Source organism: Urocitellus parryii, chromosome 7 (genome assembly GCF_045843805.1).
Source record: "Urocitellus parryii isolate mUroPar1 chromosome 7, mUroPar1.hap1, whole genome shotgun sequence".
NCBI classification, from domain to species: domain Eukaryota; kingdom Metazoa; phylum Chordata; class Mammalia; order Rodentia; family Sciuridae; genus Urocitellus; species Urocitellus parryii.
The window spans coordinates 9755801-9781322 of NC_135537.1; the positions used below are offsets into that span (position 1 = coordinate 9755801).

General features: G+C 44.9%; 1 protein-coding gene across 1 annotated transcript in view; it reads left to right on the forward strand.

The window, feature by feature from the left end:
- The window catches only part of Kcnq3 (potassium voltage-gated channel subfamily Q member 3), a 308571-nt gene extending 283756 nt beyond the window's left edge, over window positions 1-24815 (forward strand). The window contains exons 9-15 of the mRNA XM_026407605.2: window positions 5566-5592; window positions 15667-15869; window positions 16593-16695; window positions 18673-18804; window positions 20739-20837; window positions 22248-22332; window positions 24081-24815. Of these exons, the coding sequence (XP_026263390.2) occupies window positions 5566-5592; window positions 15667-15869; window positions 16593-16695; window positions 18673-18804; window positions 20739-20837; window positions 22248-22332; window positions 24081-24815 (1384 nt within the window). The remainder of the gene's footprint in view (window positions 1-5565; window positions 5593-15666; window positions 15870-16592; window positions 16696-18672; window positions 18805-20738; window positions 20838-22247; window positions 22333-24080) is intronic.
- Window positions 24816-25522: the final 707 nt, after the last annotated feature.

Consider the following 25522-nt stretch of genomic DNA (forward strand, 5'->3'; position numbering starts at 1 on the left):
AATGCTGGGTGTCCTCTCTAGAATGCACACCACCCTGGACTGTGGAAAAGGGAAGGTGAAAGAGGACAAAAGAGTCCTCTGGAAACTCAATGATGCTGTTTTGAGTTCTCAAGGTTGAAAGGAAGAAAAAATAGATTTTTTCCATGGCCAGTATGTAGGAAGAGGGAAATTACTGTGCATTGATGTCCACTGTGTTCCAGGTTTCCAAGTGCTTATTTGACTTAATCCTCATGGGTACCCTAGGAGATAAGTCGGGGGTTCTCAAACGTCAAGGTGTATTAGAGTGGAGGAGCATTTTGGAAATGCAGACCCAGCTTCAGTGATACTGATGGAGGACTGGGGGAAAACCACATGGAAGAGGAGCCTAGGAGATCCACACATGGCCACATGCATACGCACATAGTGCACACCTGGAGACGGGCTGAGTGTCAGCAAGATCTACTTGCAGATAAACCAGCTGAGGCTCTGAACTTCAGACACTGACTAATGTTAAAACCTAGAGGTTTCCAAAGCCCATGGCCTTTTATCTCCCTGGGCTTCTGAAGGAGACTGCTCCTTCCCATGTTTCAGGTACTGGAGTTCTGAGCTCATGCCTTGAAGTCTGTGGGTAGAAAGTTGACTCCTAGAACCCTTGACTTGGAAGGAAACCCAGATGGATAGTGAGCTTGTTCCTGGGGTTTATTGTTATAGAAAATACAGAAAATTATGGCACTGGAAAGAGACACATGGCACTTGGAGATGCAGGGGAGTAGGTTCAGCAAAATCTTTCCCAAAGGCTGAGCACAGCCCTTTGTTTTTGGTATCTTTTATACAGTACAATCTTCTGGATTTCAAGAGTTTCTCATGCAAGTAGCTTTAATTTCCTTTCCCTCTTTCCAGGCAGCTCTGGTTCTGGCCACAGCTGCTGAGCAAGCATGATTACAGAAGCAGAAACAAGCGCGTTGCAGTTATTAACAGAGATAAAAAGAAAAATCTTAGGAAGGATTTGCCACTTCATTAAGACACCCTCAAACATGTTTTCCCCACGGGTCTGACATTTTAGGGCCATAGTATAAGCCAGTAGTGGACGAGTGACTTGCTCAGCGGCCAGTCTCTGAAGGCTGCTTCAGTTTATCTTTCTACTCTCAACACCAGACTGTGGTCAAGATTTAAGAAAAGACAAGGAATTTGGGTTCTATTGACTCATTTCCCTGCATAGAACCTTTCAGTGAGTAAACATGATAAAAAGATGAAAATGAAAATCGAAAACTCTACATGAACTTCAGATCCTGCAAGACCAGACCCTGCTAACTTCTCCCCTGCAATCCTGTCATGTCTCTCTTCCTCAAGAGATTCTGGGGACATGAGCACCTTTCCACTCAGGGCATCCAATCCACCAATATATTTGAGTGCTATGTGCTAAGCACTGGGCCAGACCAGGGAGGGTCCTCAATGACTTGCGAGTGAATCTAATTTTAATACTGAAGGCAACAAGAAGCCCTAGGAGCCAGAGAATGACACCATCTGATCTGTTTCAGAAAGAAGACAGAGGGTGATTCCACAGGCTCAAGATCGAAGGAGATCAGCTAGCAAATGACTGTGGGGCTCAGGGTCAGGGCAATGAGGGCCCAAGGTAAAAGCAGTAAGAAGGGAGAGGAGAGGAAGGATCTGAAAAAGAATAAGCAAGAGGGACCAGTGCCTGTGGAAGGGTTGGGGAGGTGAGAGGTACCTTCCGTACAAGTCTTCAGGGAATAATGATGTGCCTGGGCTTACTCACTGGGTTCCCTGACTTGTTCTTAGACTTAGTCACTCAGAATATAACCTATACAGTTCCTTTTGTTTCTGAAATTCTATTATTCCTGTAATCTTAATTTAGAGCTTAGGTAGCATAAAGCAGGCTCCCTAGAACAGCAGGTGGCTGACTTCCCCCTAAGTGTGACCTTGAACTCAAAAACAAGAACCTGTGCAACCACATTGGGTGCAGTACCAAGAGGATTTTTATTTTCCTATGCATCCCAAGGCCTTGGCAATGGTCTTTTTCTTTGGGGTTAATTTATTATAAATAAGGCTTTGTCCTAGCTGTCAGAGACTTGGAGGACTACATTGTGCTGCAGACAGCTGCTGTGATATGGGAATGGCTTTTAAACTAAGAGAGAACATTTCTTTTTTCTCTCAAGGACGAAAGTATAGAGTCACTAGAGAAATTCACTAACAAGGCAGTCCCTTGGGGAAACAATGTCCCTGAGTTTCAGCCTACTTCATGTTAATGGCAAGAAGTAGCTGACAATACACTGACATGTCCTCACCTACCTCCTGGAGGATTCTTTTGCCATATGCTTAATTTTTTAAATAACAATTTTATTGAGATATATTTCACAGTCCATAAGAGGATTTCACCTACCACAAAAGGTATCTTGTTAAAGTAGACAATGTGGTAGCTTTCAGCATATTTGTGATGTTAAGCACTGACCACCACTATATAACTCCAGAAAATTTTCCTTACCCCAGAAAGAAACTCTATATCCATTATCAGTTATTCCTTGTTCCTTCTTTCTTCCCAACACTGCAACCACTAATCTGCTTCTGTCTCTCTTCTGCCTATTCTGAACATTTCGTGTAGTAACAAAGTCATATTATACATTGCCTTTTGTGTATGTTTTCTTTCACTAACATGGTGGCTTCAGGTTCCATCCATGCTGCAGTGCTTATCAGAACTTTGTTCCTTACTGTGGGTTGAATAATATCCAGTGACATACACCACATTATGCTTACCCATTCATCACTTGACAGAATCCAGTGTTGTTTTTAGATTTTAGATAATAGGAGGACCACAGCTGTGAATATTCAGATCCATGTCATTTTATGGTCACCTTTTCAATTACTTTGAGTATGTACTTGTGAGTAGAAATGGTAGCTCTATGTTTAACTTCTTATGGAACTGCCAGACTGTTTTCCACAGTGGTTAGACCATTTTACTTTCTTGACAAAGGTTTTGAAGAATGAAGTTGTGTAGCCCATCCATTTTCTGCTCAGTGTAGTCCTTTATCAATTTGCAGATATGTGTTTGGGTCTAGCCATGATGGGCAATGGAGTTCCATTTTTAGTTTTCTTTTATTCCCACCTATAATTATAAACTTGTTGTTTTTGAATTACAGAGGACATCAGATAGTTTCACATGTTCTACAGCAGTACTAACCAATATGGCAGCCATTGGCCATATGTGGCTGTTGAGCATTGGACTATTCTTAGTGCAACGAGGAATTTAATTTTTAATTTATTTAACTTTAATGTAAAAAGCCATGTGTGACCAGCATGGCCCTGAAATTGTTAGATAACAACTGAAATGGAGATGTGGAGACTCAGGCTCAGGAAGTAGAAGTTACTTGACCAAGAACAGCTAGTTTACTGTGGAAACCGGACTTGTTCCTTCTGTGACCAGTCAAGACTATCAGAGTACTTAGAAATGGAGAAGGGGAGCCATAGACAGTGTGGCCAAACATTGAACCTGACTTTATACATACTATCTTATTTTACATTTAGAATGTTCTAAAAGGTAAGTAGAAGGAGTAACTCTATTTTTATAGATAAAGGATCAGAGTGTGTTATTCAGCTTTCTGTTGTGCCAAAATAACTGAGAAAATCAACTTACAGGAGGAAAGATTGATCTTGGCTCATGGTTTCACAAGTTTCAGTCCATGGTCAGCTGATTCCATGGCTCTAGGCCTGAGGCAGAGCAGAACGTCAGAGCAGAAGGAAAAGAGCGTGATGGAGGAAAGTTGCTCAGCTCATAATGACCGTGAAACAGAGAGAGAGAGAACGGCAGAGAGAGGAAGGGTCTGGGGTGGTAAATGCCCTTCCACGGCACACCAACTTCCTACAAGTAGGCCGCCTCCTACAGTTTCTACCACTTCCCAGTAATGCCATCAGCTATGACTCTGTTAATGGGTGAACCCATTGATGAGGTCAGAGCCCTCATGGTTCAGTCACTTCCTGAGAACTCACCTCTGAACATTGCTGCGTTAAGGACCAAGTCTTCCACGTGTAAGGTTGGGGGACACTCCAGACCCAAGACATAACACAGAGTGTCAGATTAATTAGCTGCCCAGTGCAACCAGCAGACATGGGGTGGAACAGAGACTGCAGCCCAGTGTTTATGCCAAAGTCCATGCTCTTTCCATTCAACTCAGTGAAGACACAGTTATTGAGGGAGGAAAACTGGGTAAATGATGAGACAGGGTTATTTGGATAATAACCATTTCTGAAAATTATTTTGGTAAGGGTCAACTGGAATAAAATGTGTGAAAGCAAACTAAGTACCTGGGCCACTGCAGGAGTTCAGTCTCTGCTGGATGAGTCTGGGCTGGGAGAAGTACTGATGCTTTGGCACAGAGGAGATGGAGGGGGATAGGAAGATGCTGGGCTCCCAAGGTATAGTCCTGGGAGCCACTGTTAGTGCCCAGGGCTGGAACACCCTGTCAGGCCTGGGTCCAGATAGGTTAGATGAATAAGATGGTTCCAGGCAGAAGAAAAAGAGGAAGGGAAATCTATGCAGAGGCTGGGCAAATGCTCAGGACCAGGACTATTTGCACAGCACCTGCAGTGCCCCTCAGGACAGCGTGGACTCTGAAGCCAGATGGCCCAACTTGGGATCCTGACCTTGGAGCTTCCTAATTGTGACCTTGAGCAATATTTTTTTACATCTCTGCACCTCATCAGGTGCCGCAACCCGGCTGGGCACAGAATCACAAGCCACTCAAGCAGGAACAAAACTTTATTTTTAAAAAAGCCGCCAATACCCCGTGAGCACCTGGTTAACAAGCTGGTCCACACACGTGGGTCGGTCTACCGGAACCGGCCCCCGGAATTCCCACCTACTATCCTTCCCCAACCAATGGGAACTCTCCGGGAGTCTGGTAACAGGAGTCCCATAGCAGGCCGAGGTGAACAGCAGGAGTCCAATTTCCATATGAATGTAAATCTTAACATAATCATATCATCTCAATGGCTAGCTGGCAGTCACCTTAACCAAAGGTGCCATGCATCATAATACTTTGCTGTGGCTCCTAGCAATCAGGAAAATGACTGATCCTAGTACTTACCTTACAGGGTTGTAATGAGGATGAAATGAGCTGATGTATAAAAGCACCTATGGTAGTATCTGATGACCGAGCAGAGGCATGAAAGATGCCCAAGAAGGCATGAAAGATGCCAGTGTTGACTATAACGATGATGGGGGTGACAGACAGTGGGGTGTATGGCAGCTGCAGCCTGATCTGTCTCCTCTTGAACAAATCCTCTGAGCTCCTCTACAGACAGGGCCAGAGAGGGTGTTCAGCAGTTGTTTTCTGGATGAGTAAGGGCATATAGGAGTGGCTGAGAAGAACCTGACAGCACACAACAGCAGGGGCCTGGGGTCCAGCTGGGACCTCCTCCCTCGTGGCTTCCCCTCCACATATTCCATCTTGTCCCAGAGCAACACTCTGCTCCAGCACCTTCAAAGGGAATCTGTGGAGCAAACTTTTGGGGGGGGGGCGTGTTCCATGTAATTCACACTTTGTCTGTCTTTTCTCCCTCTTCTCCTTACAGGAAAGAACAGCTGGAGGCAGCCGCCAGGTGAGTTTCTAATTATAAATTTCCTTGTCCCCACCACTGGGTCAGGGTAGAGGGTCCAGTTCTCCCAGTATGCTTTGGTACGGTGGGTGGCCCCCCATGTGGCCATGCTTGTCACAACATAGAGTCTCTGGGGTCACTCTTGCTGCTGATGGCATTTCTCCTCCATTTTCATGCAGACATAATCAGGGAAACTTAATGGGAATCACAGTAGCAGCCACTTACTGTCCTCTGGGCCAGGTTTTGTGCCAGGAATTCTCTCTGTGTTGCCTCCTTTGGTCCATACAACCCCAGTATAAAATAAGCTTTGATATCCTCCCTGGTGGGTGAAGGGAGCGGGGTTCACAGAGATTGAATCATTCCCCCTGGTTTACACAGTGGATGAGTGGCAAGACTAAAATCCAAAGTCTGGAAGGTCTGAATATTAAGAAGTTATTTCTATTCCACGGAGTTTCATTTGCTTCTTGGTCTCACACATGGTACTTCAGAAAATGAATCAAGACCATAATTCATGGTCCCCACACCTGCAGATGCTTCCCAGCAAACAGTCCTCACTGCAGGCTGCTGCAGAGACTGCAGGAGTTGCTGGGTTCTAAGCATCTCTCTATCCCTCCTCCTTCTCCCTCTCAGAAGAGGCCCCAATGACAGGGAAACTGTGGACCCTGCTACAGACTGTAAAGAAAGGCCACCTTGTAAATACCACTGCAAACTGCTTATGTATTTATAAATATAAATAATTACACACACATTCTTATTTGTTGGAAAACCACTTACAAGGCCTCATGTAGACTTTTAAAAAATTGTTATTTTACTGATCGTTTTAGCTACGTATGACAGTAGAATCCGTTTGGACATAGTTATACAAGCATGAAATATATTCTTGTATCTTAAGCCAATGCTATGCTCCTAGAGTTGACAGAATTTGGGCAGAGGAGGTGCCAGGAGCCTGGACTGCTTGCAGGGAACCATTTGAGAACACTGGCCTTTGGGAACCTGTGATTGGACAACCTTGTCCCCTTGAGTGATCTGCATGGTGCTCTCCCCATACATCATCCTGCTTGGAAGAAACCATTGCAGTCAGAACCATCAATTTCCCTGCAGAAATACATGTCAGGCTTTCCATGAATGTGTATGTATAGTGAATGGAGAGTTTTTTGCCTGCACCTAGCTTGGACTGTAGAGGCCATCAGGGGTGGACTATAGAAGAGGGCTAGATGAATTTTGATGACAAGGTCAGAGGACATTTTCTAGAGAAACTGCAGCAGCTCATGACTCACAGAGGCAGAGTGGGAAGACAACCAGAGTACTCATCTAGATAGATGTATACAAACTGAGAACCCTCGAGGAGACAGGCTCACCTTATATCACACAGCCCATGAGCAGCAGAGGTTATATGATCCAGGTCTCAAGACTCTCTCCAGCGTATTCTTTATTTTCATTCCCTCCAGACCAATGAGGTCTTCAGTCATACATAAGTTCACACTGCTAGTAAATTATTTAATCTGCCTTTGGAGTCTTTTCCATATAGATATAAAGAGCACATTCCCCAAACTGATTATCCATATATAGAAGAATGAGTCCAGACCCTCATCTCTCACACTGCGCAAAATCCACTTAAAATGGATCAAGGAATTGGTCCAGAAACTATGCAACTCCTAGAAGAAAACATAGGGTCAACACTCCAGCATGTAGACGCAAGCAATGGACCCCTAAAGCTCAGGAAATAACGCTTTGAGTAATAAATGGGATAGCCTCAAATTAAAAAGCTTCTGCACAGCAAAAGAAACAATTGGGAATATGAAGAGAGAACATACAGAATGGAATAAAATCTTTGTTAGCTACTCTCCTGACAGAGGAGTAATATTCAGAATATATAAAGAACCCAAAAACTTAATGCCAAAAATCAAATAACTCAATTAATAAATAGGCAAATTAACTAAATAGATACTTCTCATAAAAAGTGGAAATGGATAAAATATTTTTAAAAATGTTCAACATCATTGGCAATCAGGGAAATGCAAATCAAAACTACTCTGAGAATTCCTCTCACTCTAGTCAGAATGGCAGCCATCAATAGTACAAAAAATAATAAATTCTGGAGAGGATGTGAAGAAAAAGGAACACTTTTTCCACTGTTGGTGGGACTGTAAATTAGTACAACCATTATGGAAATCAGAATCCAGGATCCTCAAAAGGCTAGGCAGGGAACCACCATATGACCAGCTATGTCACTCCTCACTATTCATCTTAGAGAATTAAAGTCATCTCACCACAGTGATACATGCACGCTCATGTTTATAGCAAGACAATACACAATAGTCAAACTACGGAACTAGCCTAGGTGTTCATCAGTGATGAATAGATTAAGAAAATGTGGTGTATAAACACAATGAAATCTTATTCGGCTACAAAGAAGAATGAAATTATGACATTTATAGGAAAATGAATAGCACTGGGGAATATAAGTTAAGCAAAAGAAGCCAAACTCAGAAGGTCAAGGGCCACATGTTTTCTTTCATATATGGAAGTTCAAGAGGAAAAAGAAAATAGCAGTAGGAGGGAATCTCATCAAAATCAAAGGGAGATGAGTAGAACAGAGGAAAGTTACCAGGGGGAAGGAGGAAAGAAGGGAAGGATGAATACCGGGGAACAATATTGGCCAAATTATGTTATTATATTATGTGCATATGTATGAATGTGTAATAATAAGTCCCACCAATGTGTACAACCATAACACACCAGCAAAAAATATGGAAAAAAGAACACATTCCAAGACCCCACTAGATAATTGTAACAGCAGATAGTACCAAGCACTAGTATGATTTTTTTTTCTTTTATTTACATACCCAGGTCAAAGTTCAATTTATGAATTAGATACAGTAAGAGGTTAGCAATGATAGCTAATAATAAAATGGACATATTATAGAATACACTATAATAAAAGTTACATGGATGTGCTGTGTGTGGGGGGGTGTGAGTGTGTAAAAATCCTACTTTGCTTTTCACCTTTTCACTTAGAGGAAGCACTTTGCAGCTTCCCATGGGCATGTCCAAATTGACAAGATCACTCCTCCTGCTATATAGAGATATTATGAAATAAAATAAGGATTTCTTGAACACAAACACTGAATACTTTACCAGTCAGTCTGATATCTGAGATGGCCACTAACAACTGGGTGAGTAGCATATGCACCATGGATATGCTAGACAGAGGGATGATCCACTTACCAGGTAGAACAGGGTAGGAGATACAAGATTTCATCACATTACTCAGAACAGTACACGATTTAAAACCTGCAAATTGTGTATTTCTGTAATTTTCCATTCAATAATTTTAGGCCATGGTTGACTACAGGTAACTGAAACCACAGAAAATAAGCTCACAGATAAGGAGGACTATTATACATGGAAAACATCACTGTGGATTGGATTTGGCACTTCTGGTTAAGCTAAGGATCACATAGATGAATTTTGAAGCTTTCCGGGGGTTAGGGGGGCTTCTACAGTTATAGGAAAGGGTCCTCTGAAAACTGGCTGTCAATTTGCTCATGCCACCTTCAAAAGTCCTCTACTTGCCTACAGGTGCCATTCCATGATTTCTCAAGGTTAGAGTTAGGGGTTTGCTAGCTTTTCCTGTTCAGAGGATCAGTTATATAAGCCAATCAGTACCACTCATCCAGGATCTGAACAGGTGCCTGGCTGGGTGACCAGTTGACCGGTAAGGTGCCAGGTGGGGTGCAGGAACACAACCTGGAGGAGGATGAGATCTGGAGGAAGGAGGGAGATCATCAACAAAGAACTCAATTTCTTTACCCAAGATGGCAGCATGCAAGGTTACTGCAAAAATGGTCAGTAATGTGCACAGACAAGCAATGGATCCTCCCTGTCCATCATTTGCTTCACATGGCTGCCCCCTTTGGGCACTGTGACCTTGCCTTATTACTATCTACATTGCCAACCAGGTTTTAATTTTATCTTATCGCTTCCTTCTTATATAAGTAGCCACACACTTGTTTGTCAACCTGAGGGAAAGAGCTATGGTCTCTGATTTAACAGGTCTCGGTGCTGCGCCAGCTTCTTGGTGGGGACTCAAGCTGCCACTTTATGAGGGCTGCCTTGACTGTTCTGATTTATGTGGACTTGAGGAATAAAAGTTCAGCCAAATCCTTACAATGATAGGGAGGTTGGCCCTGATCATTTTATGCTTCTTTCTTAGGATCAGTGATTCTAAGGTTAATCATAAGGAAAAGAACTGCCTTCACTGTGGCTTTGATAGATGCTGACACTTCACATGTTGTCCTACTTGGTCCTCATGAGAATGCAGACAGTGGATAACTCCCACTGCTTCTCACCTGGTTCAGATGTCTTACTCATCATGTGCTTGGGTCGGACTCAAAGCTTCCCTGATAAAGCATACGTGTGTGTATGTATACATATACATGTATACTTATATAAGCATAAATACACACAAACATATATACATGTTATATACATATATATTATATGTTCACATATATGTATATATGAATAAATCCTTTTATAATTGTCTTTTCCTCTCTAGGCCATGAGCTCCTTGGCACTAATGCTTTGCCTGAGATACAGGATGTACCTATAAATACTTGCCAAGTAAATATATAAATGATCTGTTGAAAGAAAGTACCCTACCTCCATTTCACTTACCAAGGAAATTGACCTCACTTGAGTGACACATAGGAATGGCCAGGTGGGGCCTCTCTGCCCCTCACCTGGAATACCCTGGCCTCATATCCTCCCCTCAGGGCCATGAGCCTGGTCCTCACAGCCTTGAACCCTCACTCAGTCCTGGATGCAGAGCTCTTACCTGCTTCTTTGCTGTCTGGCTCCTTCTTACCCATCAGGTCTCAGTTTCAGTATCACCATCACCTTCATCTGGACAATGGAGACTGACTTTCTAGTTGATTTCCTGTGCACTCCAGAGGCCTTCCCTGGCCGCCCTACCTGCATCAGTTACCTGTGGCTCTCCCTCATGGCTCTCCCTTTGCCTTCTCACCAGCTCTCTAGCAGTGCATGCATCCATTTGCTGACCATGTTGTCCTGACTTTGTCATGAGCTCACAGGAGGCCGAGAACTACACCATCTACTCAGGTCGCTATCAGAGCCTAGCACTCACAAGGTGTCAAACACATCTCCTGTTGGGTAAATTAAAATGAGCTTCATTTTTGGATGAAGAAACTGAATCAGAAAGAGCTTATGACTTACCCAATCTAAAATAATAACTGCAGAGCACAGACATGAATCCATCTCTCTTACTCCAGAGCCCACATTATTCCTACTATACAGCACTCCCTTGCTCAGTTAAGGTGGGATGCATTTTATTAATCAGAATATCAAATGTTTTCTTCCTTCCTTCAGCATCATTATAATGCCTTCAGTGCTCACCTGTGCCAGCCACTGCGCTAGATGGACATACAAACTGGATGAGCCAGTGGGCCCCAAAGCTTTTATTTTGGATGCTCAGCCTCAGTGCTGTGGATAGTTAGAAGGGGTGATTCTTTGTTATGGGGTCTATCCTGTGCATCTCAGGGTGCTTAACAGCACCTCTGGCATCCGTCCACTAAAAGCCGGTTGAGCTCCCCAAGTTGGATCAACCAAATACGTCTCTAGGCATTGCCAAAGGTTCTCTGAGGGATAGAAGCCACCCCCAAGAAAAAACCATTGATTTAGTGGAAGGGTCCCTTGTGAGTCAAAGGTTTGATGATGACAGCCAAGTGCCGTGGATGGGAAAGCGTAAAGTGTGCCAAGGCACGATGCATGAGATTTCACTCATCCTGCTCATTATCCTGAGCACCTAGACGTGCTGATAACTGAGCCTTGAGGCTGGTACTCAGGCCAGGTTTTAGATAAGAATAAGAGTCATTTAGATGAAAGAAAGGCTGAAGGTTCTCTCCAGCTGAGGTAACAGCATGTACCTAGTGCTGAATGCCAGGGAACTTTGTGGAGTTGAATGTGGCTGGAGTTTCCTGGGTGGTGAGACCTCAAGCCAGGGCCCAAGACAAGGGCTGTGTCTGCCAGGACAGAGCCACCTAGATTTCACCCTCCGTCTCCAGTCCATCTACCTACAGCTTTTCTAGATCATATTTGGAAACTGTCTGTACCTAACAAAGACGGGACCCAGGCTTTCCAAGGAAATTTGGTGTCAGCTCCAAGAAGGGCTTTGCTTGCAAGACCTGCAGTACCCTGTGAACAAGTCCTGGACTGTACACTGGAAATCTGTACAGAGAAGGGCAGTATTGGGCCTCACGTTTCAGTGGTGAACTTTGCTTGCATCTGATTATCCTGTGGGGTCTTGGATTTCAGGCAACGCAATTAAGAAGTAAGCTGATCATACACTTTGCTGGAAGAAGAATTCTGTAAGCCTCTTAGGCACAAGGGCTGTTAGTAATTCAGAGCCAAGATTTCTGACTTTGGCCCTACACATCTGGATCTTAACACAGTCTGAGTATTGTCTGTGACCAACGCAGTATTAAGTGAACATGGCCAAAGCAATTCAGACTCTCAGAGTTTGGACTAAAGCATTTAACGACAAAGAATTAGGTCCCAACACAGATAGAATCAAGAGGGCCTTCTCATTATCTTTCCAAAATTATGCTGAAATTTCAAATCAGGATAAAGCGGCTGCCATTCATTTTGTCTTGCTTAATTCATTTGGAATTAAGCTCCTCCCGTACTTAGTTCCTGCCAGTAGGGGTAAAAGTGCATTGTTGAGTGTTTTGAGATTAGCATTAAGAAGCCCTGGAAAATAATATATAAATCCCCAAAGCTCAGTTCATGAAAAAGAATAAAATAAAATTTAAAAAACCCACACAAACCTTTTTTTGTGACCCAGGAAATTATATCCACTATTTTCACAAATGTGGTAAGCTTTCCACTGCTTCTGTGAGAAGAGGATTATTTACCAAGATAATGATGATAGCCAGCATTTATTGAACGCTTCCTGCATCCCAGACAGTGGGCAAAGCACTTTACAAACATTACTGCATTTAACTCTTTGTCAGCCGTGTGAAGCACGGGCTCACTGTCTTTATTCTGCTCGTGAGGAAGCTGGAGACCAAAGAGCACAAGTTATGTGTCCTGGGTCACATGATTCACCAGGATGTCTCTACCCAAAGCCCATGATCTGAGGTGCCATGCTGAGCATCCAGATGTACTGGGCAGGGGAGTGTGCTAGGCCCAAAATAACTAGGCAGAGGCTCTGCCTAGCAGATGTGGAAATGGTTTCTCCACACAGTGTGTTAATATGTGACAGAGAGAAATACAACATGACTTTGGAGCATATGAGGAGTATCTAATTTCCAAGGGGGGACACTTGGACATAGATTTGCAGATAGGAATGAGATTGTCTGAGGAGGTGAGAAAGGGCACTGCAGGCAGGTGGACCTGTGTGTGGGAGGACCCTTTGGGAAGGACAAAGGGCTTGGTGCAGATAGAAAGATGGAGCCACTTGGAGGTTTGGAAGGACAGGTAGGTCGGGGCCAAGAAGGAAGATGGCCTGCCAAAGCCTCTTCTTCCTTGGTGGGCAGGTTTGCCTTCTCTATGTGTTCAGTTCACTTCCTGCCTCATCCACCATTGACATCTTCTCTGTCCTATCTGCTATTCACCAAATATTGGTCAGGAAGGCAGCTCCAAAAATCTTGACTTCAGCTCAGGGAAGATGGAGCTGGCTGAATACTGGAGTTTATCTAAATGTACCCTGGGCTGGTTCTTCGTGGAGTCCTTCAACCAAACTGCCGTGAACAGTGTGGGATGAGAGAGAATAACCCCAGAGGGAGCAAGAAATAAGGGGTGCCCATTGCTTATTCTCAAAGTCATCAGTTTATTTACTTATTTATACAATATTTCTTAGTGACTTCTCTATACCAGGCTGCAGGCAGGAAGTGTCACAGATAACATCATGTGTAACAGTCCCCAAGCCTCTATGAAGCAGTTGTCAGGCCCCTGTACCAGATGAGGACCTGGTGCTCAGGGAGTGCAGGAGTTCTTGGCAGGGGTGGCATTCCCACCGGAGCCCTGCAGCCCCAACCCCAGGACCTCCCTCCACACAACGCTAGGCTGCAAAGGCCGAAGCCCACAGCTGTGGCAGTGAGACTGGCTTCTCAGGACACAGAGTGGTCCCAGGCCCACAGGGAACTGATGGGACCCCCATATGCATTCAGCCTCTCATGAGAGCCTATTTTGTGCTAAGCCCCATGTGGAGTGGTAGAGAGGAAGCCAATGACTAGAGCCTATTTATGTGGGAAAACATGCAATATGACTCTCCAGAAATCTTCACACAGAAATCACTATTTCTCATGCCAACTAGTGCAACAGCACAGAGGGTGGGAAATAGAGGGAAGAAATTCATATCTATTTATTTTGGGGGAGGGATGTTTTGGGGATTGAACTCAGGGGCGCTCGACCACTGAGCCATATCCCCAGCCTTATTTTGTATTTTATTTATAGACAGGGTCTCACTGAGATGCTTAGTACCTTGCTTTTGCTGAGGCTGGTTTTGAACTCATGATCCTCCTGCCTCAGCCTCTCAAGCTTCTGGGATTTCAGTTGTGCACCACAAGAAATTCATATTTAAAGAGCACCTACCATGTATCAAGTTCTTTGTCAAATCTTTGACCAACATCCTCTCATTGCAACCCAGTGGAGCAGGGAATGCTTACCTTTGTTTTACAGATGGGGCTCCTGAGGGTCAGAAACAGCATGGCTTGGCCAATGTCAGCCAGATGGGAAGGGTGGCCTCAAGTGGAGGTGTTATTTTGTACCAGGAGCTGATATTTTGTACCAGAACAACTGTATATTTGTTATCAACTACTTTTTGTGCCAAGAACTTTTGTAGCAGTCTGGCAAAACCCATGGACTCTTTCTTAGAATACTTATTTGAATCCATAAATAAAATATAATATGCAGTTATAAAGGAAACTGGTTAAGTATTAAATAGAGTTAAATACTTAAAAGTTTGAGCTGTCAAATACATGCTTCATTGTGTTGAACCAAAGGACAAGACCTAGTGGCAGGTTGAATACTATGATAACCTTGAAGCTGCCATGAGCATAAACAATACCTTGAACTAATAGGATATACAATTATCTATAATTTATTTTGTGGGCAGTTATAGGCATTGGGGATATTGGTGGAGTTTGTTACCTGTATTTGTTAATTGAAAGAGATGCTAAATTTTAGTTAAAGGCTAGAAACTTAAAGGTGTCATTTTCCACCCAAGTTTCTGTACCCCCTAGATTCTGTCTGTGGATGGCAGGTTAAAGGTGCCACTTTATGGCTTTATTATTTAGTTCTGTTCAAGGGGCATTTGATAAGGATCTGCCTGTGTAAGTCATATTTTGCACCACAATGTGGTCAAAAGGAAAGACAGAAAGTTATTGATATAGAGGAGAGAGACATGAAGAAGGAATGAATCTTTGCAGCATGAACTATGACACAGGCACCTCCCAGTAGCCCCTCTCATCCACAGGGGATGCATCCAAGATCCCTATGGATCCTGAAACAAGGTGGTGCAGAGCCTGATATACACTGGGTGTTTTTTTTTTGTTGTTGTTGTTTTGTTTTTTTACATATATACCCACACCTAAGATGAAATTGAATTTACAAATTAGACACAGTAAGAAATAAACAGCAAGAACAAATAATAAATATTTATAATAATAGGATAAAATAAAAGTTATGCAATGTGCATGCATTCTCTCAAAATATCTTAATCCTTCATTGCACTCCAGTTACATTTTCAGATAGTGGTAGACAGCAGATAGCTGAAACTACAGAAAGGGAAACCGTGGAGGGGGTCTCCGCCCTTACTGTATCTTATGTGCGCCCCACTTAAGCATAGGAGGAAGCTGGGTCCAGAGAGTTGAGGAGCTCGCCCAAGATGTGAGGCTGGGCACTGGTGCCCAGCGTGTGAGCCCCACCCTGTCCTACACTGGGCACCGCTCCCCATCAGCCTTGGAGGAGGACGTTGAGTCTTTATGGAGGGATGGGAAGTTACAAGAGCCTGCACTTAAGGAGGAAAATTGTTCACTTTTGCTTATTTTGTAGCCAAAAGCTGGGTCTCTTGGATCGGGTTCGCCTTTCTAATCCTCGTGGTAGCAATACTAAAGGAAAGCTATTTACCCCTCTGAATGTAGATGCCATAGAAGAAAGTCCTTCTAAAGAGCCAAAGCCTGCTGGCTTAAACAATAAAGAGCGCTTCCGCACCGCCTTCCGCATGAAAGCCTACGCTTTCTGGCAGAGCTCCGAAGGTAATGGCCTCCTGTCCTCCCGTCCTCCACCTGTCTCCCCGACTTCTGCTCTCCTGAGCCCACCTCCTCCCTCCCCTCCCCTCTTCTCCTTTGAAGAACTCTTGAGTCCCCAAAGTGCCTCTCCCTTCCCTCCTTCTCCCTCATCTCATTCATGTCCCTCCAGGCATCAGGGCTCATAGGACTGGGAGGGGGAAGAGGGGTCAGAAAAGCCCTCTCAGGTTGAGGAGCCATAGGAACAATGGCCTCGTGTGCATCTTCCACTCATGAAGCGGGAGGGCCAGCAGGAAGGCAGTGACTCCCGTGTCTGAGGCCATGGGTCCTTGACTCTCACCATATTGCTGGGTACTCTCTGGGACCTGTGAAGTGTGAATGGCACAGATAGTGATTTCCCAAGGTCACCAGGACAGACCGACAGAGAAAGAATCCCACTTCAGATCTGTCAGACTCTGGGGCCCACACAGGTGTCCACTGCTGTCTCATGGGACCTCTTGGGTCCTGTGGGACATACTTTGCCCACTTCACATGCCTTCCCCAGTCCTCGGGCCTCTAAACTCAAACTTCTGGACAAAAAAGGGGGGTGCAAGGAAAGGTGGGTGCTGTGGCAGCTGGAGGCCACAGTGTGGCCTGACAAAGCCTGAGGCCTGGAAGTGCCTACTCCAGGGAGGGTCTCAGAGCCTCCCCACGTGTGGAGGCCTGCCAGTGACTCCTGTGTCTCCCTCCCAGATGCTGGGACAGGCGATCCCATGGCAGAAGACAGGGGCTACGGAAATGACTTCCTCATCGAAGACATGATCCCCACCCTCAAGGCCGCCATCCGAGCCGTCAGGTAATGACCACCCCCATCCCCTTTGTGCCTCCCTGGCCCAGCTCAGCTCCCCAGGACATGGCTCATAAGGTGCCCATGGGCTTTGGGCAGGGGCAAGAAGCTTCCAGTCACTTCTGGCCAACAACCAAGGGTATTAAAACTCTGAGGGGTCCCTGCCTCAGGAACAATGGCTCTCCTTGGCCAGTGGTCTGTGACTCCTGCACACCTTGCTAAAAACGTGTCCTCACTGCCCTCCTGACAGTTCTTCCAACTGCCACACTGTTCTATGGGTTTAACCAGCGTTTATTCAAAAGGGTGTCAGAACAGAGGGTATACTGACAGGGGGTTTTCTTCCTTTATCAGCATTTGACGAAGAATGGCTTTTCTTCTTCCCATATTCATTAACATTGAAACAAGATAATAAATTGGAGACCTTTGGATTCTGTGTTAGAGGAGATTTTTGGATTCTGTGTTAGAGGATTCTATAATCAACCCTGGTGATTTCTGGTTTGCTTTAGAATTCTTCAAAAAAATCAACAAGAACGCAAGCTTCATAAGGGTGAATCCTGGGAACTCATTTGATTGTCCAAGAACTAGTCATGATATTTTCAGCAAGATTCCTGGTCCTATAGATCGGGGAAGCACCGGGGTGTAATAAGCTGTGGACTTCAGCAAAGTCTTGTCTTATTTCTCATGGTACCATCATGGACAGAATGAAAAGGCTGGATGAGAACACAGCACCTGGATTCATAACCAGACGAAGGATCTTATTCAGAGAAAACTAGTTAATGACTGTGTTGACCTAAAAGGAGGGCTCTGCAGGATTGCTTCATGTTCTGGACTCTGCCCTCTAATTTTTAGCATTTTCCCCGATGCCTTAGTTCAAGGGTTGGCAAACTTCTTCTGTAAGGTGCCAGACAGTAAGTGTTTTAGGCTTCGAGGTCCCTAGGTCTCTGTTGCGAGTGTTCAGCTCTGCCACCATAGTACAGAAGCAGTGGTCGTGCTGAGTTCCAGGATAGCTTTACTTTCAAAAGCAGGCAGGGGGCAGGTTTATCCTGTGAGCCTTAGAATTCTGACTCTCACCTTAAGTGAAACTAGGAAAAGGTCAGGCTTATAAAATGGCAATAATTTGGGAAAGAGGGCAAGTAATTGGGATGCTATAATCAACAGGTAGAAATAAATGGTGGTTTCATGCTGGAGCCGTGGGTCACGACAAACAGAAAGGACTTCCAATGCACCATGTCAAAGATCTGTGCAAACACAAGTTGAGAGGGAATGGGAGGAGCTGTGCCTTCTGACACCCACTGTTAGAGTGTACACTGACACTGCTCAGCAGGAGTTACCCTCAAGAGGAGACTCTCAAGGACCTCAGCAGCCCATCATGCCTGACCTTACTGCTTCCCAGGAAGATGGAGTGAGGGTTTGACTTCATCTACTGTTCTAGGTTCTCTATGTAACAAGGAGACTTAGAAAATCCAGAGACCAGAAATTAACTTTTTCTAGGTGCCCAGAGCAAAAGAATTAAAGAGTCTATTGAGGAGAAGATACACCAGCTGTCCTCAAATAGAAAGCATTGTGACAATGACTAAGAGCATGGGCCTCATAAGTGCACAGGATCAACTCTGTGCTCATGAGCTAGATAGCCCTGGGGAGGTGCAGAAGCTCTCTGAGCCATAGTCAAATCATCCTAAACTGATGTATTAGCAGATTGTTCATAAGTGTGATGCTCAGCATCTGGCATGTAATGAAAGCTCAGTACATCTCAGCTCTGTCCTTTTGTCTATTATTCAAATGATCAAAGTGAGGTAATCCTGCAGGAAAGATGCCAGCAGGCCTAATTACGAGTGGTTCAAAGGGATTGAACTGCAACAAAAGGCCAGAGAGTGTCCCTAGGTGGTTTTCTCTGCTCTCTCTCCCCTGCCCTGACTTTGCTAGCCTCCTGTTACAGTTCCCTTCACCCCCAGCATGATGCACAAATGCCCCTTCTTTGCCTTGTAGAATTCTGCAATTCCGTCTCTATAAAAAAAAGTTCAAGGAGACGTTGAGGCCTTATGACGTGAAGGATGTGATTGAGCAGTATTCCGCAGGCCACCTCGACATGCTTTCCAGGATAAAATACCTTCAGACCAGGTAAGAGAGTCCCCCCTAATGGACTGGTGGGACTACATTCTCCCTGCCACTTAGGAATAAAAGTCAGGTGAAACCTTAGAGCTTACCGTGAAAGGCATTCAGAAGTAATGGAAAACGCAGGGGAGAAAATTTAAGGACAAAAACTCTCATCAAGTATTGTGGATGTCAAAGCCAACAAGTACCAGACCAAATGGGCTGTGAAGATACTGTGTGTCATTGCCACTGCCCAGCCGAGGTCAGCACCCAATCATGGCTGATGGAGAGGAGGCGGCATATATTCCACTGGCTCTCCCTGTGTTGCTTTGCATGCTGCAAAAAATAAATACAAAACCCCATTAAGTCCAGCTGGCTAATTCTATATATGTATTTTTTGACCATATTAAAAACTTTAAGTGTTATTTATAATAGTGAAAATATGCAAATGGCATCAGTGTCCCACTATTAATTGCAACCATCTTAATTCAGCACCTGGATACTGTGCATATGTGCCCAGTCCCTTAGAATCTTCAAGGTGTTTATTGCATAACAGGTGCCATATTTCTGATGTGGAAATGAAAGCTGAAAGAGCCAAAGATTTACCCAAATTACCCAGTGAGTATGGTGGCCTGTAGGTATCACATATGCTATCATCACAAGATCTATCTAAGATCTGCCTAGATATTGTGATGATCTTAACTGATATACTGTGTATGAATGACATGATCACAAACACAGACACACACACACACACACACACACACACGCACGCACACACACTGAGAAATACACATGACATGCACACACTCTCCCTTGTAGGGGACCTATAGAGAAATTGAGACAACTCAGATGAATGTGAGTCCTTTCTGGGCTTGTCCAAATAATGTCTCCCCACTCGAGGCTCCTGGGGAGTTAACAGAGACACCACTCTGCAGGGGTTGGAAGTGAATGATGCCATCAAGTTGAAGGTAAGCTTACTTTGCCTCACACAGTTTCAGGCAGTCAGAGCTCAGTGCCTATTGAACAAACGGAAGTGTGAGCAAGTTCTGAGTGTGATATTCTATTCTTTATGCAAGTGTGGCTCTTAGAGACCAAGGAAGGGAGCATGATGGCTAAGACAGACCCAACTCCACAAATATCAGCCAATTTTAATAAGCACAGACTGGATGGTGACAGTGTCATAGTTTTTAATATTCATCAGGAAAGTGTACTCCTAGGAGTTGTGGCCAGAGCTTGAACACCTGGATGACCACCTGTGTTTCCCCAGCCATGCTGATACTGCAGGGGGCTAGATGGACAGAAAAGCTGATTTAGTATGAAATATGGCCTGTCCACAGAGATGTGCTGGGTTTCCAGTGGGGAGACAGAGATGGGTACTTCCAGATGCATGGTCTTAATGGTCCTGCTTCCACCCCAACTCTGCAGCATGAAGGGATACATTTCTCTCTCATTCATCCCAGCTCACAGAGAAAGCTGGTGTCTCACAGAAGTAAAAGTGGGGTGCAGAGCCAGGATTGGTCCCATCCTGGTCATAGCCAGAGATGTCTGCTGATCAACAGGCATCTACACACTGAAAGATGGAGTCTAGGACTCCTCTGTAAAACTCCCTAATTAAATGGTTTGGGGAGGGATAAAAGAGCTGGGAGATACACAGGCTTGCCACACACATATGCCATTTCCTGTAACAAATAACAAGATGCAGTCCTCACCCTGTCTCAGTGGTTTGTCTGCCTCCCTCCCTCTCCCTGGGGACGGGAAAATGCTCTCAGTGCCATCAGACAGAAAAGGGTGGTAATGTACTATGTGCTAAGTTCTTTTTCTTTCTGTTTCTCTTCTCCTCTGTCTCTTTTTCCTTCTTTTACATATTCCAAACCCATAAGTCATTCTGACTTGCTTTCCTTCCAAAACAAAGCTTTGTGTAATTTAATATCTCCCCCTTTATTTTTTGCCTCTTTCAGAATAGACATGATTTTCACCCCTGGACCTCCATCCACGCCGAAACATAAGAAGTCTCAGAAAGGGACAACTTTCACCTATCCATCCCAGCAATCTCCCAGGTGAGACTTGTGTGCACTGACTGGTGGACCCTGTGGCCCAAGCCTGTGGAGCATCCCCTCCCCCAATCCTTCAGCTGGGTCCTTCCCACCTCTCTTCCCAGACCATGTAGATGATGCTTCTTTTCATGGTTTGGGGAGAAAAAAAAATAACCACCTTGTTATGAAGCAAGAGGAGACACATAAGTTTGTTGAAGCAGGAAGGAAGAACACTTCCTGTTAGGAGCCCAGTTCCTTTTCCTGCATCTTCCACCCTGGACTGGTGTCTCTCCCAGGACAAAGGCAGAGAAGGCAATTGCACATCAGGCCCCTGACACACTGCAATTGGAGAGCGGTCCTCCCTCTGAAATATTTGAGAGTTTGAACAAGGAAGTGTCCTGTAGAAGGCCCACAGCTTGTCTTTCATCTATTTATTCTCAAATGTGTTTGAGTCAAGTAAGGAGTCCCCCTTAGGGACATCATGCACCTTCCTTTTATAAGGAGAGGTCAGGGTGGTGATCAAAGGCAGCTGCTCCTCAGCCACAGCCTGGGGGATGGAGTGAGGGGACCATAGACCCAGAAAGTATGCCCTGTCTACAGGAGGTGACTGTCACTCTATTCTGTTGCTACTGATCCTAAAAATGACAGCCCTCTGCTGCCAATTTTTTTTTAAAAGAAAGACTGATATCCAGATTTTTTTTTTAGTAATTCCCCATTTTTTATGTATTTTCAAATCTGGGCAGTACAAAGAAAACACTGGGGGCCAGATGCAGCACATGGTCACTGATTTATGACATCTGCTTTAATTCACAGTTGCTCAGCTAAAGAGAGTCCAGAGATTTAAAGGGAAAAAGCTTAGGAGAGAGAAAAAACAAGAAGGGACTTCACATGAGCAGTTCTGAGCAATAGTGAGACTCCTCTCATCCATATAAAGTATAAAAATATTGAAGCTAAGAGCAAACACACCACGCATCTTAATCCCATTTCTACCAGCATCCTTTGTTTTGCAAAATTTTCCAGAAGCAGTTTTTGCTTCAATTCTCAGTAAAATGGGCCACATGCAATATATGTAGACCCACTGTATAGAATTTCAGAGATCAGATAACCCCTCCCCACCTTCACACACACACACATCGCTCTCTCCAGTCAGAGGCTGAAAGGCAAGGGATGAAACATCAGCACTACCAGGTGCTTTAGTAACTTCAATACAAAGTGCCTTCAAGTTTTTCTGCAGTAAGGTAAGCATGAAACCATCAGTGGGGAAGCCTGGAAAACACCAGCTTCTCTCATGAGTCTGGAGACTTGAGCTCTCCAGCCTTGGTAAGCAGAAGAATGAGAATGCTGATCTCCGGGGCCATGGCCTCCCTAGCAGGAATGACCTTGCGAAGCAAAACTGTATATAATGATCTTAAAGAATCATTGGCCTTTTCCTAGGAATGAACCATATGTAGCCAGAGCATCCACATCGGAAATGGAAGACCAAAGTATGATGGGGAAGTTTGTCAAAGTCGAAAGACAGGTAGGTCTTTCCCTCAGCAGAAAGCCAACTGACTTCCAAATGCCACTTTTCATAGGGGCACATGATACTTGAGCAATATTGACCACCACTCAGAAAAGGAGGTGGAGCCTAGTCCCTGGGTTGGCCTTTATTGTCTGGCTGACCACATACAAGGTAATCTATTGTTCTGAGCCTCAGTTTCCCCATTGTAATCCTCATGTAGTGGTTGGGAGGATTGAGTGAGCTGACACAGGCGAACTGCCTGGATATAGCTCACCGCCACCCCATGCACTCCACGGTGGTCCCTCAGAGATGTGCCCTGTCCCATCTCTCACCGCCTCTCGCCTCCTTTTTTCTAAGTCCCTCTCAGGGCTTGGCCTGTGGAGTGGCCAGGGCAGGCTGTAGGTGTGAAAAGAGAAACCTGCCCACCCCCAGCACTCACGTAGCGTACCTCTTAGCGTCCACAGCCAAACAGCTCATATTCTAGCATCATTTGCCTAATTTTGCACTGAAGGTTTCCTCTACACACATATCCATCCTTTTATTTTGTTCATAATCCACATTGGATCTATGCAGAAGAAATGAGAGAAAATTTAAATAATTATTCTGTATTTTGACCCATCAAGAACGCTGTTTCTTCCAGAGGCAGAGGCAGGAGGATTGCAAGTTTGAGGCCAGCCTTGGCAACTTACTGAAACCCTGTCTCAAATTTTAAAAAAAATAATAAAAAGGGCTGGGGATGTAGCTCAGTGGTAGAATGTACCTGGGTTCCATCCCCAGGACCACACACACATTGTTTTTTTTTTAATATTTATTTTTTAGTTGTAATTGGACACAATGCCTTTATTTTATTTATTTATTTTTATGTGGTGCTGAGGATTAAACCCCGGGTCTCGCATGTACTTCCTGAGTGCTCTACCACTGAGCCACAACCCCAGCCCCACATTGTTTCTTATTTTAAAACTTTAATGTGTATTCTCAGTTCTTTCATTTACCAGGTCTATGACCTTTGACAAGTTACTTCATTTCCCTGTACCTCTGTAAAATTAAATGAGTCACAGAGTGTGTGACCAGCTGTTCTGTGGGTCAGATGTCATGAAGGCTTGGATGTCGTTTTAAACCTCTGTTTACACTGTGCTTAATATCCCCAGATGATATTGTTCACATGCCAACTGCAGCATCTCCCAGGGAATTGAGAATATCACATACATGTGCATGTGGCTTGTGTATACACCCTCCCAAAAATTCAAATATATTTCCCATTTAGGCAGACAGAAGCAGAGGTGGCTTCCACTGTATCCCTAAGGCTCTGGGTGGGTCTCCAGCTCCACAAAGTCCTGCTAACACTGCCCCTGCACTTCCAGGGTTCACATCAGCCTGTGGTGAAACATACTCCAAGAATCCACAGGATTCTGGGTAAACACTGTTTGCAAACCATGAACTCCCACTCCTTGCTTGGAGTAGCAACAAAGAGCAAGGCCACCTCTTCCACTGGGGGACCATGAAGGCCTATAACACTTTCCTCAAAACATCTCTCTGCTTCCAGCCTCTGCCTCCCAGAAAGGCCCTGCCTAGGCTATTTACAGATTAACTCTCATGCAGAGCTTGCTAGGAGGCACAAAATAAATGATTAGTTGCTGTCATTATTAAGACTTGCATGAATTCTCTTCCCTTCTGGAAAGTTTATACATGCTGTGCCCCCTCCCAACCAATAACCATGATGCCCACCCCAGAGGGAGCAGTCATGCCCAGTCCCTTGTATTTTCCAGGTTCATGACATGGGGAAGAAGCTGGATTTCCTTGTGGACATGCATATGCAGCATATGGAGCGGCTGCAGGTGCATGTCACCGAGTACTACCCGACCAAGGGGACCTCCTCGCCAGCTGAAGGGGAGAAGAAAGAGGACAACAGGTATTCTGATTTGAAAACCATCATCTGCAACTATTCTGAGACAGGTGCCCCTGATCCCCCCAACACCTTCCACCAGGTGCCCATCGACAAAGTCGGCCCCTATAGGTTTTTTGCATATGACCCGGTGAATCCGCCCCGAGGGGAACCCAGTTCCGCAAAGGTTCAGGCCACTCTGCCTTCCTCGGCGTCCACCTATGCAGAGAGGCCCACCGTCCTGCCGATCTTGACTCTTCTCGACTCCCGAGTGAGTTACCACTCCCAGGCTGAACTGCACGGCCCCTACTCGGACCACATCTCGCCCTGGCAGAGGCGTAGCATCACGCGGGACAGCGACACACCTCTGTCCCTGATGTCTGTCAATCATGAAGAGCTGGAGCGGTCTCCGAGTGGCTTCAGCATCTCCCAGGACAGAGATGATTATATGTTTGGCCCCACTGCGGGGTCGAGCTGGATGAGGGAGAAGCGGTACCTCGCCGAGGGTGAGACGGACACCGACACGGACCCCTTCACGCCCAGCGGCTCCATGCCTCTGTCGTCCACAGGGGACGGGATTTCGGATTCAATATGGACCCCTTCCAACAAGCCCTCTTAAAAGGGGTCACTGGCTGACTCCTCCTTGTAATGTAGACAGACTCTGTATAGTTCACTTACTCTCACATCCAGCGCTTACCAGCGGGGACACCAATGGCTGCATCAAGTGCATGCGCGTGCGTGGTGGCCCCCAGCGAGCAGGGGCTTCTCACGACCTTCTTCCTCCCACGTCGCCACAACGAAGCTGCTTCCTTTCAGCATGGTTTGCATGACTTGACACTATATAAATGGTACCGCTAATCTCTTCTAGGACACACATTTATCTGCTCTTCTTCCTTTTAATCATGACTGGACCAGTACCGGGAGAAATTATTGATAAGCCGTGCTGTTTGTTGGTTTGGTTGGCTGGTTTGGGTTTTGTTTTGGTAAGCAGAGAATAGAATTTCCTTTTTTTCTTTTCTTCTCTTTTTTTTTTTTTTTTTTTTTTTTTTTTAAGGATCACTGCCCCTTTGTGTAAAATACTCTGGTAATTAACAGTTTTCTAAAGCAAGAAAATAATTTTCTCCACGAAAACACATGGCATGCCAAGAGGCTTCCTACTGAGCAGACACAAAGAAAGATAGTCATCCAATCTCCCAAACCAAGAATTTTAGAAAGGATTTTGTTAAGGGAAAGTCCACAAAATCATTTCAAAGCTCTCAAAGGGACCTCCTTTGGTCTGCCTCTTTCCTCATCTGTAAAAAGGTGTTGGTGACCCCAAGTGTAGAA